Source organism: Geotrypetes seraphini, chromosome 1 (genome assembly GCF_902459505.1).
Source record: "Geotrypetes seraphini chromosome 1, aGeoSer1.1, whole genome shotgun sequence".
NCBI lineage: Eukaryota > Metazoa > Chordata > Amphibia > Gymnophiona > Dermophiidae > Geotrypetes > Geotrypetes seraphini.
Window position 1 is genome coordinate 159,032,523 of NC_047084.1, and position 16,185 is coordinate 159,048,707.

At 39.8% G+C, this 16,185-nt stretch overlaps 1 protein-coding gene across 7 annotated transcripts in view; it reads right to left on the reverse strand.

The window, feature by feature from the left end:
• The window catches only part of LRBA (LPS responsive beige-like anchor protein), a 1,301,884-nt gene that overhangs the window by 805,049 nt on the left and 480,650 nt on the right, over positions 1-16,185 (reverse strand). For all 7 annotated transcript variants that reach the window (XM_033940548.1, XM_033940584.1, XM_033940558.1 and 4 more), the window contains exon 36: positions 4,961-5,069. In XM_033940548.1, coding sequence (XP_033796439.1) covers positions 4,961-5,069 — 109 coding nt within the window. The remainder of the gene's footprint in view (positions 1-4,960; positions 5,070-16,185) is intronic.

Here is a 16,185-nt window from a genome sequence, read left to right on the forward strand (position 1 = left end):
TGCATTACATTAATCTTACTCAACTCCTCAATCAGATCCAAGAATTATGTGAGTAATGTTTAACAAAGATTAAACTTATAAAGAAAATTAAGTCTGCTCCGAAACAAAAAACAAACATTTTTGAGAAGTTGTTGTTAGTCCTTCATTTTCTACATGTTACTGGGTTAAAAAAAACTCGTCAACTGATTTGGACTGAAGAAAACATATTTCACGAAACGGTACCTAATTATGCACTTGCATGGATAGTGGAGAAAAAAAAAGACTCCATCAATTTGTAACACTCCAGGTTTTAACAAAAGAAACTGCTGTCGCCTTTTCTGTGTTTCTTTCGAAACATCAGGGAATATTTGTATAGTCTGTCCTTCCTTCTATTTTAAAAAAAATAATTTCAATATCCAACCTTTACCTGGGGATAAAGCCACTGTAATTAAGAGCTTAACTGGTTTAGCTCTCTCTCGGTCTGAGGTTTCACGAATTGCTGTAACATCTAATGTGGTTGCTCCATTTGTCCTTCCTGTTGTTCTTGAGCCAGTGTTGGAAGATAGTATGCCATTGTAAGAGGAGGAAGAGAGTCTTCAGGAATTTGAAGAATTTCTTGAAAATATCTTTTTACCATATCTCTAGGAGGTACAGAGAGGATTATTGGGAAAATTTATCAATCGTAAATTGTTCATTCTACTATTATTTTCAAGATCCTCCAGCTTCCTCCACAGAATGATATTATCTTTGACCAACATACTTTGGTTTTGTTTCATTAAGGTAACTTCTTTATCCATCTTTTGGATATCTGTTTTATATAAGGTAAATTCATTTTTTAAAACATTAATTTCTTCTTTTTTAATCTTCATTTCTTTATCCAGACTAGTTATTTGTGGACTTAGAGAGTTTCCTAACTTTACAACCAGATCCCAAAGGGTGTCATTTGTTACCTCCAGGGGTTTAACAGGCATAAATGAGAAGACTGGCTTAGTTAGTGAAGAAACAGAGACTAGTTTTACCTCAAGAACGTTAATCTCCTCCACAGCTTATGATGTCCCAGCTAGAGGTTCTTCACCTGAGTTTAAAGCACTCCGGATGATCTCCAATGGCGAGTTAATCAAAACGCTAGCCTCTGGAGTCGAGAGCACTTCCTCTTCAGGTGTGTTCTCTTCTCGCAGTGAACTAGCCCGCAGCAGCGTTGGCTGTAGGGAGGGGTTTTCACGTCGGGGCTCAGAGTTACATATAGCCCTGGAAAAGACTCTGGCGCATTACTCCCCGGCAGTGTCTCCAGCGGGTGATATCCCGGCGATGAAGTTTCTTGTTGAAGTCTTCTGATAAACTCATCTATTGTAGCAAGAGGGGCTTTCAAGCGCCGGGAGGCTTCTCCGGCGCTTTTCCCCCATCTCTTTGGCATCTGCTGAAGAATTTCCAATCAATAAAAAGGAAAAAATCAGAGAGGTGCTCAGAGACGTCTGGTAGCAGTTAACCAGTTGTGGCCATCTTGGATCTCCTGCAATATACATTATTGAATGTCCATGTCATCTTTATTATATTGGTCAAACCACCAGGAGTATCAAGTTATGCATCGCTGAGCAACTGAGCAGGATATGGATGGGCAAAGTTGAAGCACCACTGGTCCAGCATTAGACAGACATACCTCAAGTTGATGGTGACGTACGTTTTTCGATTTTGGGAAATTCCCAATTTAACAAGAAGGGGTGATTTGACACATGAATTGTGGATTTGTGAACAATGGTGGATCTATAAATTGAATACCCTCTATCCGAACGGTTTAAATAGCGAAATAGAGTGGCAAGTCTTTTTGTAGCTTCCAACCTTTCCTGACAGTGGGTTAGATGGCTGCATCCTGCACACATCATCTCGTTCGTTCAACGTGGTGACGCAGCTAACATTTTAAATCAGTGTCATCTTTTTTTCGATTGTTGACTAAAGCGGAAAGGAAGTAAGATTCTTCATGTGAGGATATTTCATCTGACAGGTACCCCTCTACCTTTGCCAGCAGTGCTTTGCCAGCAGTGCTAAAATAATCTATTATGTTTTGAATGATGTATGTGTTTACCAATTTTTACTTTTCATTTTTATTTGTTATTAGAGTGGGCATTTTGAATGAGATTCACTCTGTTCAAAGCAAAGGACTTTAATTAGGGGTTCCTTGAAAAAGGCAATGAAACATTGTCCATGTCAACTCAGGACCCTTATAAAGCTTAAAGCTAAGTACTAAATCTCATATTATATACAACTTTTTCACAGAAGTTGATTCAGTTCAGTGAAGTCGCTAATTTAAAAATTTTAAATATTTTCATTCATATTTTTCACATATGCGATGACTGGGTGGTGGGTTTCGCTATAAGGACTTCTGGTACTTGGCAAGATTACACAATTCTGAGCATATTTAGTAAGTTTCATTGTGTGTATCACTGTATAGTGAATAGGGATCATTCTGGTTCACGCTGGTCTCCCATAAGAGCCATAGAAAACACATGTTGCTTCTGAGCAACAATGCCAAAGGATTAAATTTAATCTGAGATTAAACTACCAGCACAGACTCACAATTTAAGAGATCCAATATAATTTGCAGTCTACTTTATATGGAAAATTAGACAGTTAAAGGAAATCAAAGACACAAAAGAAAAGCAGAATCATTCTTTAAACTTACTGTCAGAACCATTAGAGGAACTCCTATCTACCATAGCCTTTATTGCCAAAAATTAAATCAGGTGATAGGGTTCCCAAAATATACACTTGCGAGACTGATAGTGCACAGTATATTAGAAATACCAGAGCTACTCACTAAATTAAACTCTGGAATTCACTATCAGGGAACATGGCAAAAGCAGTTAGCTTAGCAGGGTTTAAAAAAGATTTGAATAATTTCCTAAAACAAAAGTCCTTAAACCATTAATAAGACGGACTTGGAGAAATCCACTGCTGATTCCTAGGATAAGCAGCATAAAATCTGTTTTACTCTTTGGGATCTTGCCAGATATTTGTGATCTGGGTTGGCCACTGTTGGAGAAAAGGATACTGGACTTGATGGATCTTTAGTCTGTCCCAGTATGGCAACAACCTGGTGTTACATAGTAACATAGTAGATGACGGCAGATAAAGACCCGAATGGTCCATCCAGTCTGCCCAACTTGATTCAATTTATTTTTTTTTTTTTTTCTTCTTAGCTATTTCTGGGCAAGAATCCAAAGCTTTACATGGTACTGTGCTTAGGTTAGGGTCTTGTGTTGGTCTAGTAGCTTCTTCGGGGACAGGAACAAACTTCACTCATTCCTACCTAGTCAAAATGGATGCCAAGACAACCATGGGAGGCCCCATTAGCCATTTTGAGATTGGAACCAGTATAAGTAGGAACAACTGGAGACTGTTCCTGTTTATGCCAGTTCTGATCTCAAAATGGTTGTTGGGACCTCCCACAGCAGTCTCTGCAAGATTGCCACAGGAAGTCTTGGCAGCCATTTTGACTGAGATGTAGCACCAGGCAGAGACAAATAGGCTTTGCCCTTCCCACGAAGATACCACCATGGGGTGGAGTGGAGAGTTTCAGTTGAAACCCGAACCCAGATTTTAGGCCAGTTCTGATGCCTAAACCAATATTTGGTCAGCCCTATAAACAGTACTGTTGTAGCATTTTCTTCAGAGATTTTTTCACCTGGCTACTAGATGAATGCAATCTGAATATAAAAATAACACATCACCCATGATCCAAAATCAAGGCAACCATAAGCAGAAGCAAAACAAATTACAACTTGATATCAGCCTTCATCAAGCAACTACACTGGTTACCCATCCCATCACGAATAAAATTTAAAACTTCATGTATCATACATAAAATAAATCACGGAAACTCAGCAGCTCCACTCATCCAGCTCTTCCACATGACCCTTAAAAGGATACTACTAAACCTTCCTTCAACAAAGAATCTCCAATACAAGCAAATTTTTCACTCCATGCTTACCTTCCTAGGAGTGAAAACCTGGAATGACCTCACCAAAATGACCAGAATGGAACCCAACTACACCACATTCCGGAAAAAAATGAAAATCTACCTCTTTGACACTTGAACATCTCAGATCTTCCCCTGCCCATATGTTCTCTCATTTCTCCTCCCCTTCTCTCCCTGCCTCTCTCCGCGCCTCTCACTTCTCTTTGTAAGTCACTTTGAGCCTGCTTAGGTATGCACAATGCAGAAATAGATTAGATTAGATTAAAATAATAAGAGACAATTTCTGTGATCTCTCAGTTGGCTGACCACCATCTCCAGGGTGACCTTAAACTTGTCAGCCATTAAGTGAATATCACTCACCAAAGATGCTAGAACAATTTCGACAATGTGGCACTTATGAAAACCTGACTGCAAGGAATGGACAATCCCTTTCCTGCTCATAGAATTTTACCAACTTAGAGTACAATGATTTTTCCCACAACCAGGAAACAGACCAATAAGATAAGCAATACCCATGTAGGCTGGCCTTTTTTCTGGTTGAAACCACTATCTGGAATACCCTCATTCAAATACTGAGACAAGAGAAGGATTTTCTAAGTTCCAGACAACAACTTATGCCTTTCTTTTTATGGAGGCCTTTGGCCAGAATACTTGGTAGGATTTTGATTGGGATGCAAATTTAAGATTTTATGAATTGTATTAATTGTAACATTGTGTTAAAACAGCGGCTTTATTTCGTTTTTTGCACTGACATCTATATACATAATGAAACAGAAAAAGTTCTCTGTGTCGATCAGTCAGACTTAATTTGCAAACTATAAGCATTTGTAAATAAAGTGCTCCTTATGGAAATAAAGCAGAAGTTATTGGAACCATTAATTGGTGTGAAGTGATACTTTCTTTGAAGGAGGGCTGAATCCTAAGGTTCAACACAAAAAATCTAATTTGTACACTTGAGAACAATTCTTGCCTTAACATCTACAAATTGTACTCAATCACACAACTCACCTCAAACTCGGCATGTCTGTGAATGTCTTCTGCTCTTTGTCTGCTCAGGATAAATTCAGCTTCATTGGCAACCCTCACTAGGTGGTCTTTCATGGTTTGGCTCAGCAATCTAAAGCAGAAAATATTAAAAACACAGGCGATGTTTCAGTGTTCTAGAACAGTGTTTCTCAACCTTTTCAAGCCAAGTCCCCCTTAAGCCTAACAAATACCAACCGACTACCTCCGCCCCCATAATAATAATACTAATTGTAATGCAATTTCTTCCTTCCATTTTTTATATACACACAATACAATCTTATTAATACATAATGGTAACCACAAAATTTAAAAAACACAAAGTACACTGTATGCAGAAAAAATGTTAATTATCATTTATATTTGGGGATTTTTCAAAGATGTCAAGGCAGATGACTTTAAAATATGCAATGTCACCTCAGTAACAACTATAGAAAAATAGACAAATAAAGTGCAAAATATAGACAGCAGATATAAATTCTCAAAACTGACACATTTTGATCACTAAATTGAAATAAAATCATTTTTCCTACCTTTGTTGTCTGGTGATTTCATGAGTCTCTGGTTGCACTTCCTTATGACTGTGCATCCAATATTTATTTATTTCTGCCTCCTGTATGCTTCCTCTCCTCCAGATCTCATTCCATTCCCCAACCAACATCCCTCTCTGTCTCTCCATGAATCCAACTTTTATTTCTCTCTCATCCCCCAGATCAATTTTCACCACTGTCCATTTCTCCTTCTATCACCCCTCTCCAATAACATGCCACATCTCTCCCTCCATCACTATGCCCAACATTCCTCCCCCTTGTATCCCCTTCAATCTATCCCTCTGTTCCCTCTCCACCACCATATCCAACATTTCTCCCTCTCTTCTAATCCCCATGCATCTCTACCTCACTCCTCTCTAGGCCAAATTTTCCTCTTCCTTTCCCCTTGTGCACCATATCTCTTTCCCTCTCACTCACACACTCAAGCCCAACAATTGTCTCTTTCTATTCCCTCCCTCCTTCCTTCCTATTGTCCTGAGTTCCTATGTTCCTCCTTCCTATGTCCCCCTCACTGCCTTCCAGTCTTTGTCCCACCCCCTTAGCTGCGCCAAAGCCTGCCTACCCCCAAGTCAACCCGCCGCCAATTCCTCCTCCTCCCAGTCTGCCACTGTCCCCTGCCCACTCCATTTAATTACCCCCGCTGCTGCCACAACTCCGGGAAGGGAAGGGCTAGGTGCGTGCAGTGATTGCTCGCCGCTGGCCCACAATCCTTCCCCCCCCCATGTCAATTCTGATGTTGGAGAGAAGGTCTGGGCCAGCCAAGCAGTGATTGTCCCCACTAACTAATCTCCTCCCCCTTCGCACAAGCACACCCTCTAACACATTAGTCAACTCCTAGAACCTTACCTTCCAAAAATATTCTGATTCCTAAATAAGAATCTACCTTCAGTATCCAACAAACTTCCTCCTTCATTGTTAGGTAATTTTTCTTCTGTAACCAGTATATACTGATATTCTCCACTGTACCCTGTTATTACTTGATTCTCTACTATGAAATTCTTTCGGAAAAATCCAGATATCTTATAATTTATAATCCTCTACCACACCATGTAAAGTACATGAATCACTGTTATGTAATTCTCTCGGTAATGTCCAGATCTCTTCTAATTTGTAATCCGCCTAGAACCGCAAGGCACAGGCGGAATAGAAATCACTAATGTAATGTAATGTAATGTAATGTAATGAATGGGCAGGTAGTGAGCGAGCGAGCAAGTGGCGGGAGTGGCAGGGAGGAATGGCAATCAGCCTGCGTACGTACTGCAGGTTGAGAAACACTGTTCTAGACAGTAGTTTTTCAATTTGCAGGACTAAGTCAATTTTTTTTAGAACATTTCAAATAATTAATTTTGCTTTCATGTCTACTATAATACTGTAGCTGTTTTAAACATCTGGATTGCTTATCTTTCTTATTTAGTCACACTACATAAAAATTGTTTCATAATATTGCTCAGCTGCCCATAAATGTCCTCCAAAAGCAGTAAAATGCCTAAGAGATCCTTCATTTGAAAAAAAAAAAAAAAAAATTCCACAGATATAGACAGCTTAACAACAGACATACTGATTTTTGTTCCTGTAAAAGTATTCCACCAATGTATACTTTATCTCTGACTACTTAGAAGCCTTTAACCTCTCTGCATTTCAATCATCATTGAAGCTTCCAGAAAGTCACCTACACGACATTGCTACCACTTCAAGTGGACTTGTTTTATCCTCTGGTGTAATCGACCAGAAACATATTTTCTGCCATCAATTCTGGAATACCTCCTTCAATTTTCTGACTCTGGTCTTAAAACCAGAGTATATCTTAATGCTATCAGTGATTTTCATGCACTTCTGGATAAAAGGCTTATTGCAGTACATCCCTTTGATTTCCAGATTCATGAAAGAGCTTTTGCACACCAAACCACCAATCAAACTTCCACCAGTGGACTGGGATCTTAACATTGCTGTGAGAGCTAATGAATGAAAACTGGGATGAAGAAGGGATTCTTTTTTCTGTGTTTGCAAGGTTACAAATATCTGTAGAGTGATGGGTTCCAATGTGCTGCGTTGGGAGAGAAGAGGGAACCATGGTTGACGGGGTCACCGAGATGCTATGAGGATCAAGGTGTCATGCTCTTGTCAGAGTTTGAATAGAGTTTTTCCTATTAGAGGAATCAAAGGGAATGCATACAGAAATCTTTGTCCAGTCAAGAAGAAAAGCATCCATCTCCCAACAGTTAGAAGAGTATATTCTGAAACAGAAGGCTAGAAGTTTGTGATTATGAGAGGACGATCATCATAACATAAGAATTAACCTCTTTTAGAGTTTTCATTAGCATATGTTATTAATTACCATCATTGACTTTTCATAATTTCATTTCACTTCACACAGTAATTCATCATTCACACTATTATTACATGTGCACCACCAATTATTCTTTTTTTTTTTTTAAATGTATATACCATCTGGAGTCTCAGCGGTTTCCAAGATAACATACATAAAAACAACAGCATACACTTTAGGACTCTATAAGATCCCTGAGGAAGGCATTTTTATTTTGCCAAAACACAGGGCTCCTTTTACTAAGGTGCGTTAGGGCCTTAACACGTGGAATAGCGTGTGCTAAATTGCCGTGCACGCTAGACCTTAACGCCAGCATTGAGCTGGCATTATTCTAGAAGCATACCGCGCGGTAAATTTGTGCGTGCACTAAAAACGCTAGCGCACCTTAGTAAAAGGAGCCCACAGTGTTGGGTATTTTTATTGCATACATTATTTGGTTTCTATTCTGTGGGTCACTTGTGCCTGTATACACGCTTTGTGGATTGTTTTTATGATTGTTTTTAAATTATTTGGGACGGTTATTAATCTACAAACAATCTTTCCGTTGTTTTGCTGCTTCATTTCCTTTGTGGAACCTATTGGTGCTATTTGGATTTTGTTGTTTTACCTTTGTAGGTGTAGGGCATAACCGTGCCACACTATATACAGTGAGAGATTAGAGAAGCTGGGCCTCTTCTCCCTTGAAAAGAGGAGACTGAGAGGGGACATGATCAAAACATTCAAGATAATGAAGGGAACAGACTTAGAAGATAAAGACAGGTTGTTCACCCTCTCCAAGGTGGGGAGAACGAGAGAGCACTCTCTAAAGTTAAAAGGGGACAGATTCCGTACAAACGTAAGGAAGTTCTTTTTCACCCAGAGAGTGGTGGAAAGCTGGAATGCTCTTCTGGAGGCTGTCATAGTGGAAAACACCCTCCAGGGATTCAAGACAAAGTTAGACAAGTTCTTGCTGAACCAGAACGTATGCAGGTAAGGCTAGTCTCAGTTAGGGCACTGGTCTTTGACCTAAGGGTCACCGTGTGAGCGGATGCTGGGCACGATGGACCACTAGTCTGACCCAGCAGCAGCAATTCTTATGTTCTCAAGTGACCTGCTCCCGAATTCACTGTCGTACCATACATTCAGAAAATCACTAAAAACCCACTTATTCGACAAATATGTTTAAACTTCTCAGACTGACTAACTCTACCTCTACTTACACACTCCAATTTCCTGTTACCTATGTAGTCTCACGACACAACTGTTTGTATGCTCCTACTCAGTGCTAATGATGTAATTTTGCTGTACACCTTACAGCCTCTCTTGTAAACCGTCTTGAACTGAAAAGGTATGACGGGATATAAATAAAGCTATTATTATATGGAGGACCCATTGATCTGATGTGATGATGGTCCAGAGGTGTTGGAAATGAATGAGATGACTTCCAATGGGAAGATCTTGAGAAGAAGGCTGTTCGCTAGGCTCACCAGAATAGAGTCAAAAAGACTGCTGGAATTTTTGTTGTGTTTGAGGTTGGCTCTTCTGAGATCTCTGTAGCTTAGAATGTCTTTGTGCAGGCTATCTGGTTGTGGAAGACAATGGGGCATACCTGCGCCTAGATTATTAAGAGTGGTGCTTGGGATTGTAAAATCATTTGGTAGTGTGAGATTTGGAAGTTCAAGCAGATGAAAATGTGGACATGGATTGTTCATATCTAGTGATCTTCTGAGTGGCTTCCTCAATCTTTTCCCCAAAGAGCTCATTGTCTAAGCAGGGAATATTGGCAATACTTTCCTGTATATTGGCATCTAGATCTGAAACCCTCATCCATGCCCGAGTTCTCATGGCAAATCGATAAAGCTGATGCTCTGGGGGTGACATCAGAGGCATCAAAAACAGTTCTGGTAATGTACCTAAGAGGTTTTGAGAAGGTCCATTAGTAATATGCTAGAAAAGTACAGTTACTTACCATAATAGGTGTCATCCAGAGACAGCAGGCAGATATTCTCATAAGTGGGTGATGTCATCCACAGAGCCTGGTACAGACAGTGGTAAAGTGCAGTGCCACTTTAAGCTTTAACAAAGCTTCGAGACTGCCCACACCACACATGCACAAGTGCCTTCCTGCTCAACACCCACTCACGAGGACATCTGTTCTATGCCCAAGTGAAGAAGCCAACTAGGGGAGGTGGGCGGATTGTGAGAATATCTGCCTGCTATCTCTGGATAACAACTCTTATGATATGTAACTGTACTTTATCCTTAGACATGCAGGCAGCATATTCTCACATGTGGGACTCCCTAGCTTTAGTATAGGGATAGAGGGAAAGTTGGCCCCTAAGGAAACAAATGCTTGTTGCCTCACAAGAAAATCAAATATACTGTCTGATACGAATAGGAAATAAATACAGAATAAGCTGAAAAAACCTATTCTCAAGAAGAGGATAAAGGGAAGAACCCAGGAAATACTACAGTAATGAAGGATGTAAATAACAGACGACTGCATAGCAGCAGGGGAATCCAAGCATAGGCAAGGACACCAGAAAGATTCAAAAAGAAAAGAATAAATGGATACTGGCAAATGTACATATATGGATGACCAGACCAAAAAAAAAAAGAGATATGTAAACCCAGGTGCAGCTCAGGAAGACACAGATGGGAATGAAAGGAAATTTTGTCAAGCAAAATGAAAGCATGATTCCCATTGGTTAGAATAGTTTCAAGGAAACTAGGAAAAAACACAGTAGTAAGGAGAGAAAAATGTTACTGTGTACCATAGAAAGAAATAGTGGCAGACTGGGAGCAAAGCCACATGTTAAAAATGCTCCCCTTGAGGGCTGTGAGAGCGCTCTGTTTTGTCTTGAAAATTACCGGAGCCAGTACAAGAATAGCAAGAAGTAGAACTTCTTAAGAAATATGCTGGGAAAAAGGGAAACTAGCAAAGAAGTGTAGTAAAGCCTTGATGAATGGGGAATGGAAATGTGAGATATTTCCACATGGAAGGAAAATAAAGACAAGGATATGCAAAATTATAGAAGAAACCAGGCTCATTTTCTACTAAAAGAAGAGAAGAGTAGTGAACTCAAACTTGAGAATCAAATAAGAGATATATGACCATGTCCTCATGAAAGGAAATAGGGTAAAAAAGAGCTACCATAATTTGGTTGCGAATTGTGGAGAAGTACAGCAAGAAAATGTGTGTACTAACAGAAGTAAACTGTAAAATTATCAAAGGACAGTTCTATCCTGTTCCTAATGTTTTGTTTTTTTTAAACGAGAATAGAAAAAAACAAACTAGTTAAAGTCAAGGCTGTTAAATGAACAGCTTGATATCAAACTATTAGTTTACCCCTGAACTAACTTGGCTTTTCTCTAAAATGTAACCACTCCCTCCCTCTCCACTCTACTTAGTCCCCTCTTTCTTTCCTTTTTACCAAGCCCTTCTTCTTCCCATTGGAGTTCCTTTCTTTAGTAATTCCTGTAAACCGTGTTGAGCTCTACTTCTGTGGAGATGATGCGGTATACAAACTTAAAGTTTAGTTTAGTTTAGTATATCAACTAAATGTGAAGGAGCACCGTAGTTGAAGGTGACCGAATAAAATAGACAGAGGCAATGTGCTTGCGAGTTATAGTTGCTTCTTAGGTTTCTATTGAGAAGCAAGAGAGGTAGGCAAGGCCACAAAGCAATAACAGAGAAAACTGTGGAACCAGAAGGAAAGTATTGTTGCACAGATAACATGAGAGTAAGAGAAACTCTGCAAGAAAAGATGGAAAAGCTGGCGGTAGAACAAAAAGTTCAGTAGTCCAGCAGAAAAGAATAGTAGACTCAGTCCAAGGTATTAAATTTTGCATTGAAGCAATATAAGCCAGATAAACCATGGAAGGCATGTACTGCAGGAATTTAATTGCAGCTGAAAACATGTGATGGATACTAGGAGGGGGTCCTTTTACTAAGGCATGCTAAATGCTAAGGCGCCCATAGAATATAATGGGCGCCTTAGCATTTAGCATGCACAAATCTGTTAGCAAGCCTTAGTAAAAAGACTCCTAGGAGTAGAAGAAAGGAGACATATTGTCGTGGGGAAATTAAATAGTACCACACAAGAAATGCAGACAGTTAACTTTGGAATCCCTGAAGAGGGAATGCATAGAAGCTACTGCAGATACACAGTTCTTAAGTAAAAGAAATAAGAGGAATGTAACTTGGTGTGGTTGCAGCGAGCTACAAAACCAACATCACAGGATGTGAAAAATAGCATTGTCAGATAACAGAGAGATTTTGATTGGAAATCCTTTGAAGTTCAGCATGTCATAGTCACCAGTAAAGATTTCGATTTGTGCCGCTGGTAAAGAAAGTTTGCATGCTCTCGGCCTTAGCCAGGAAGGGAGCCCTATTGGGTCTTGTGAGCCACAGAGAAGAATGGAAAGTCAGGCAGGAAGGTGACTTCAATACAGAAAGTCATCAGTGGAGTAGGGACTTGGAACAGGCAATAGAGCTGAAAATTGAATTTTGATCAGGGTCGGTTCACAGCAGTGGTCTCAAACTCGTGGCCCGGGGGCCACATGCGGCCCGGCAGGCACTATTTTGAGGCTCTCGGTATGTTTATCATAATCACTAAAACAGTTTCTTGATCCTATGTCTCTTTAGCTATAAATTACAATATTATTATTAAGATTTAGCCAAAAGGAAAGATTTATAAACTACAAAGTGTTTTACCTCATGCAAAATAGTCATTTCTTTAATAAGACAAACTATTTTTTTTCTGAGGCCCTCCAAGTACCTACAAATCCAAAATGTGGCCCTGCAAAGGGTTTGAGTTTGAGACTACTGGTTTACAGAGACCTGCACGTGACCATTGAGCAATGGTGCAGATGTAAATTATTTTCTCTTGTGCCTGTTCTTAGGTATACTCCATGGCAGTAGAACAGGTAGAAAAGAACAATGCTCTGGTCGAAAGATATGAGTGTGAACCTGTTCATTGTCTAGCCAGCTGTAGTGAACATCCCAGAATGGACAAGGAAAGGCTTAAGAACAGGTCTAGGCTTATAAAGGCAAAATACATCCTAAATAGGATGTGCAAAGGCCTCCTCCTCTCCTACAGTCAGTCCCAAGTCTCCAAGGTCTTTATAATAAAGGAGGAGATAGAAATGAAGGTTGATCTTGGTGAGGGAACCCAATCAGTGAATCATGTAGATAGTATTCTCCATCTTCAAGCCTCAGCAGAGGATATGGATGAAACAGCCAGTCAAGAAAACAAAGACGATCCATGTTGAGAAGCCGTAGTCCAATAGTGGATCTCTGCGAAAATGGAAAAATGTGGGAGGGGAGCCAACTTGCTTGAAAAACAAACATGAGAAACTGCCTTCACATCAGTGAACAGCAAGAAACAACAACAAATTGGTGCTCAATCTCTTTTATTGTGATAGACTCGACACGATCGTGTTTCGGCCCAGAAAGGCCTGCCCTCAGGAGTTTTGGCTTCCAGGGCCAGGTTGTATCCTTGGTTTTATCTTTTTTCCCTTCCTCTCATTAGATTATGTAATTTTATTATTAATCTAATTTACTTTTCACCACATTCATTGCAGCAAACAAAAAGTGCAATTTTTTAATTATCCATGTATGTTTGGTCTGTAATTTACAGTATTATTGGAATGTTTTTCTGCAAAAAGATACGTTCCCTGCCACTTTTCTATTCTTATTTTTGCAGATATTGTGGGCGAAACAGCAGCTAGCTTGACGTCAGCGAGGACTGGTGGGGATGCAGTGACATTCTTAAACTACTAACGTACTCTGCCCTGCAGTTAAGTAGCTTGATTCTTTGATTTTTTTTGATGTTCTAAGTTGTACTTTGAAGAAGCAGAGCAGCATTCAGTGGGACAGGGGGGGGGGATTAAGAGCCGGTGAGGATTTATTCCCTTTCTAGTGCAGTTATAAAATTTAGCAACGCATGGGGATCTGAGGCTCTCCCCTTAGCAGAATTTAAAGTGTTTTAAAGTGACTGATGTAGGAAGATGTTTTTTAATAAGTTTATGTCCATTTCAAGACTTCCTAAACAAATTTGAGAAAGGTATTGGAGTTGGAATTTGATTGTTTCTTTCTCATTCCTGTATATAATTTTGGTGACCAGCCAGAATCTCCCTTTATACTTTTTGAAATAGTAAGCAACTGAGTCACATTTTATCTGTTCTACTCCAAACAGTATTTTATAGACTCCATTTGTATCCCTCCCCTATGTTGTCTCCTTCCCAAATTTAAGAGCCATAACTTCTTACGCCTTTTCTTAATAATTTTGGTCACCCTTTTCTGAGCATTTTCTATTCAGAGATATGGTGACCAGAATTGCACAAAATGCTTTGAGACGAGGCACCCTGGAACAATATAGGGGCATTATAAAATTATTTGTCTTATTTTCTATTCCATTCCTAATAATTCCTAATATTCTATTTGTTGGGGGGGATTTTTTTGGCCGCTGCTGCACACTGTCTAGTGCAGTACTAGGACCAGTTCTATTACACATCTTTATTAGTGACAATGCAGAAGAATTTGAAGGCAAAATACACATTTTGTTTAATCTGCCAATACAAATAACAGGCTTGCACAAGAAATTAAGCATAGAATAATAAGAATAATAAAGGTTGCATTGGAAATTAAGCAGAGCAATCTTTAAACATTGCCTAGCAAAAAAATATATCAGGTGATACATCTTTCCCAAAAACAGAGAGACAAGAGTATTTAAAGTCCTAAGTATTGTGTGCTCCCTGAGGTCTGTTTATATAGCTGCATGCCAGTCTGAGTTATTCGTCTACTGAAGTCTTTACACCCACGCTACAGAACAAAGACATAATTACAGACACACTGTAGCTCACCCATCACTCAGTAATTTTAACATCCTCAATTCCAAACATGGCAGCATGACCCAGAAAACAAAGCTGCACTAATATTAAAATAACTGGATAGAGACTCTACTATATATACTGATGAGCTTATTGGATCACTGTGGCAAAAGCTTGATGGCTACTCTGATGGAGATTAGGGGGGTTTATTAACAGGAGATGGCATTCTCAATATATTATGTCTGATCTCAATTAGGTGCTACTACCTAACTACATGAAAGCAAAGTATGTGGGGAATAAGCATTCTCAATCTTCAAATCAGGAAACTGCATTTAGATAAGGGAAATCTGCTCTCTGCCAGAAGACAATCTTGTAAATCTGAGTGTGAGCTTTATGAAATGTACTATGTTTAGTCAAAATAGTTTAACACTGATTCTCTGCAATTTAAGAGGTCAACATTTGCTAAAACCATCTTATGGGACAGTAACTGCAGGTTTTATACTCTGTGAAACTCAGTGATATCACAATACTAAGGCCAAACATTATTCACATATACAACTTCTCTATTGCCACAGCTCTATTTCAACTAAGTTAAAAATGCAATTATACATGTGCAATGAATAAAACCTTGTGTCTAAATGTTTCCAATGTATTCACCTATTTTTTGATTGGAAAAGAAAGCTTAGAACAGTGTTTTTCAACCTTTTTACACCTATGGACCGGCAGAAATAAAAGAATTATTCTGTGGACCGGCATCAGTCCATGGACCAGCGGTTGAAGAACACTGGGTTAAGTTGTGGGCCAGACCCCGCCCATCTCTAGCCAATCTCCACCCCAGACACCGCCCCCATAATAGTACTAATTGCACCTTGCACGTCCCGTGCCTCATCTGGAAGCCTTCCCTCTGATGTTGCAACGTCAGAGAGAAGGCTTCCGGTTCAGGCGCAGGATGCCCATAGGAGCCACTGCCCATGGCTTTGTGCACTGAATCAGTTAGGAAGAGGGAGCTGGCTCAAAGATAATGCCGCATCGATCGCACCGTGGACCAGGGGTTGAAGAACACTGTTTTGGGCCTGATGCACGTGCAGGAAATTTCTGTGGACCGGCACTGGTCCATGGACCAGTGGTTGAAGAACACTGGCTTAGAAGATGGCCATGTGTATTTATTTCATTGTGCCACCACCTAATAACTTTTCTTCTTGGTATTTTATCAAAACCAAATTATGTGAGTATGTCTTAATCATTTAAAAACCGCTGTCCATGGACAGATCTCTTTAAAATTAAGAACAGGAAATAACCCTAGGGAGCCAGGTCAGGATTGTAGGGTGGATGGTTCAGATGCTGAAACCCAAATCTCAGATGGCAGCCTGGGATTGTCATGACATGTGCACTGGTGCATTGTTGTAAAGAAGCAGCACGCCTGCTGTGAGTTTTCCTCGTCTTTTCTCCTTGAATGATTCCCGCAAAGTATTCATTGTGTTGGCATAACTCTCCCCCGTTATGGTTGTCTGTGTGTCATG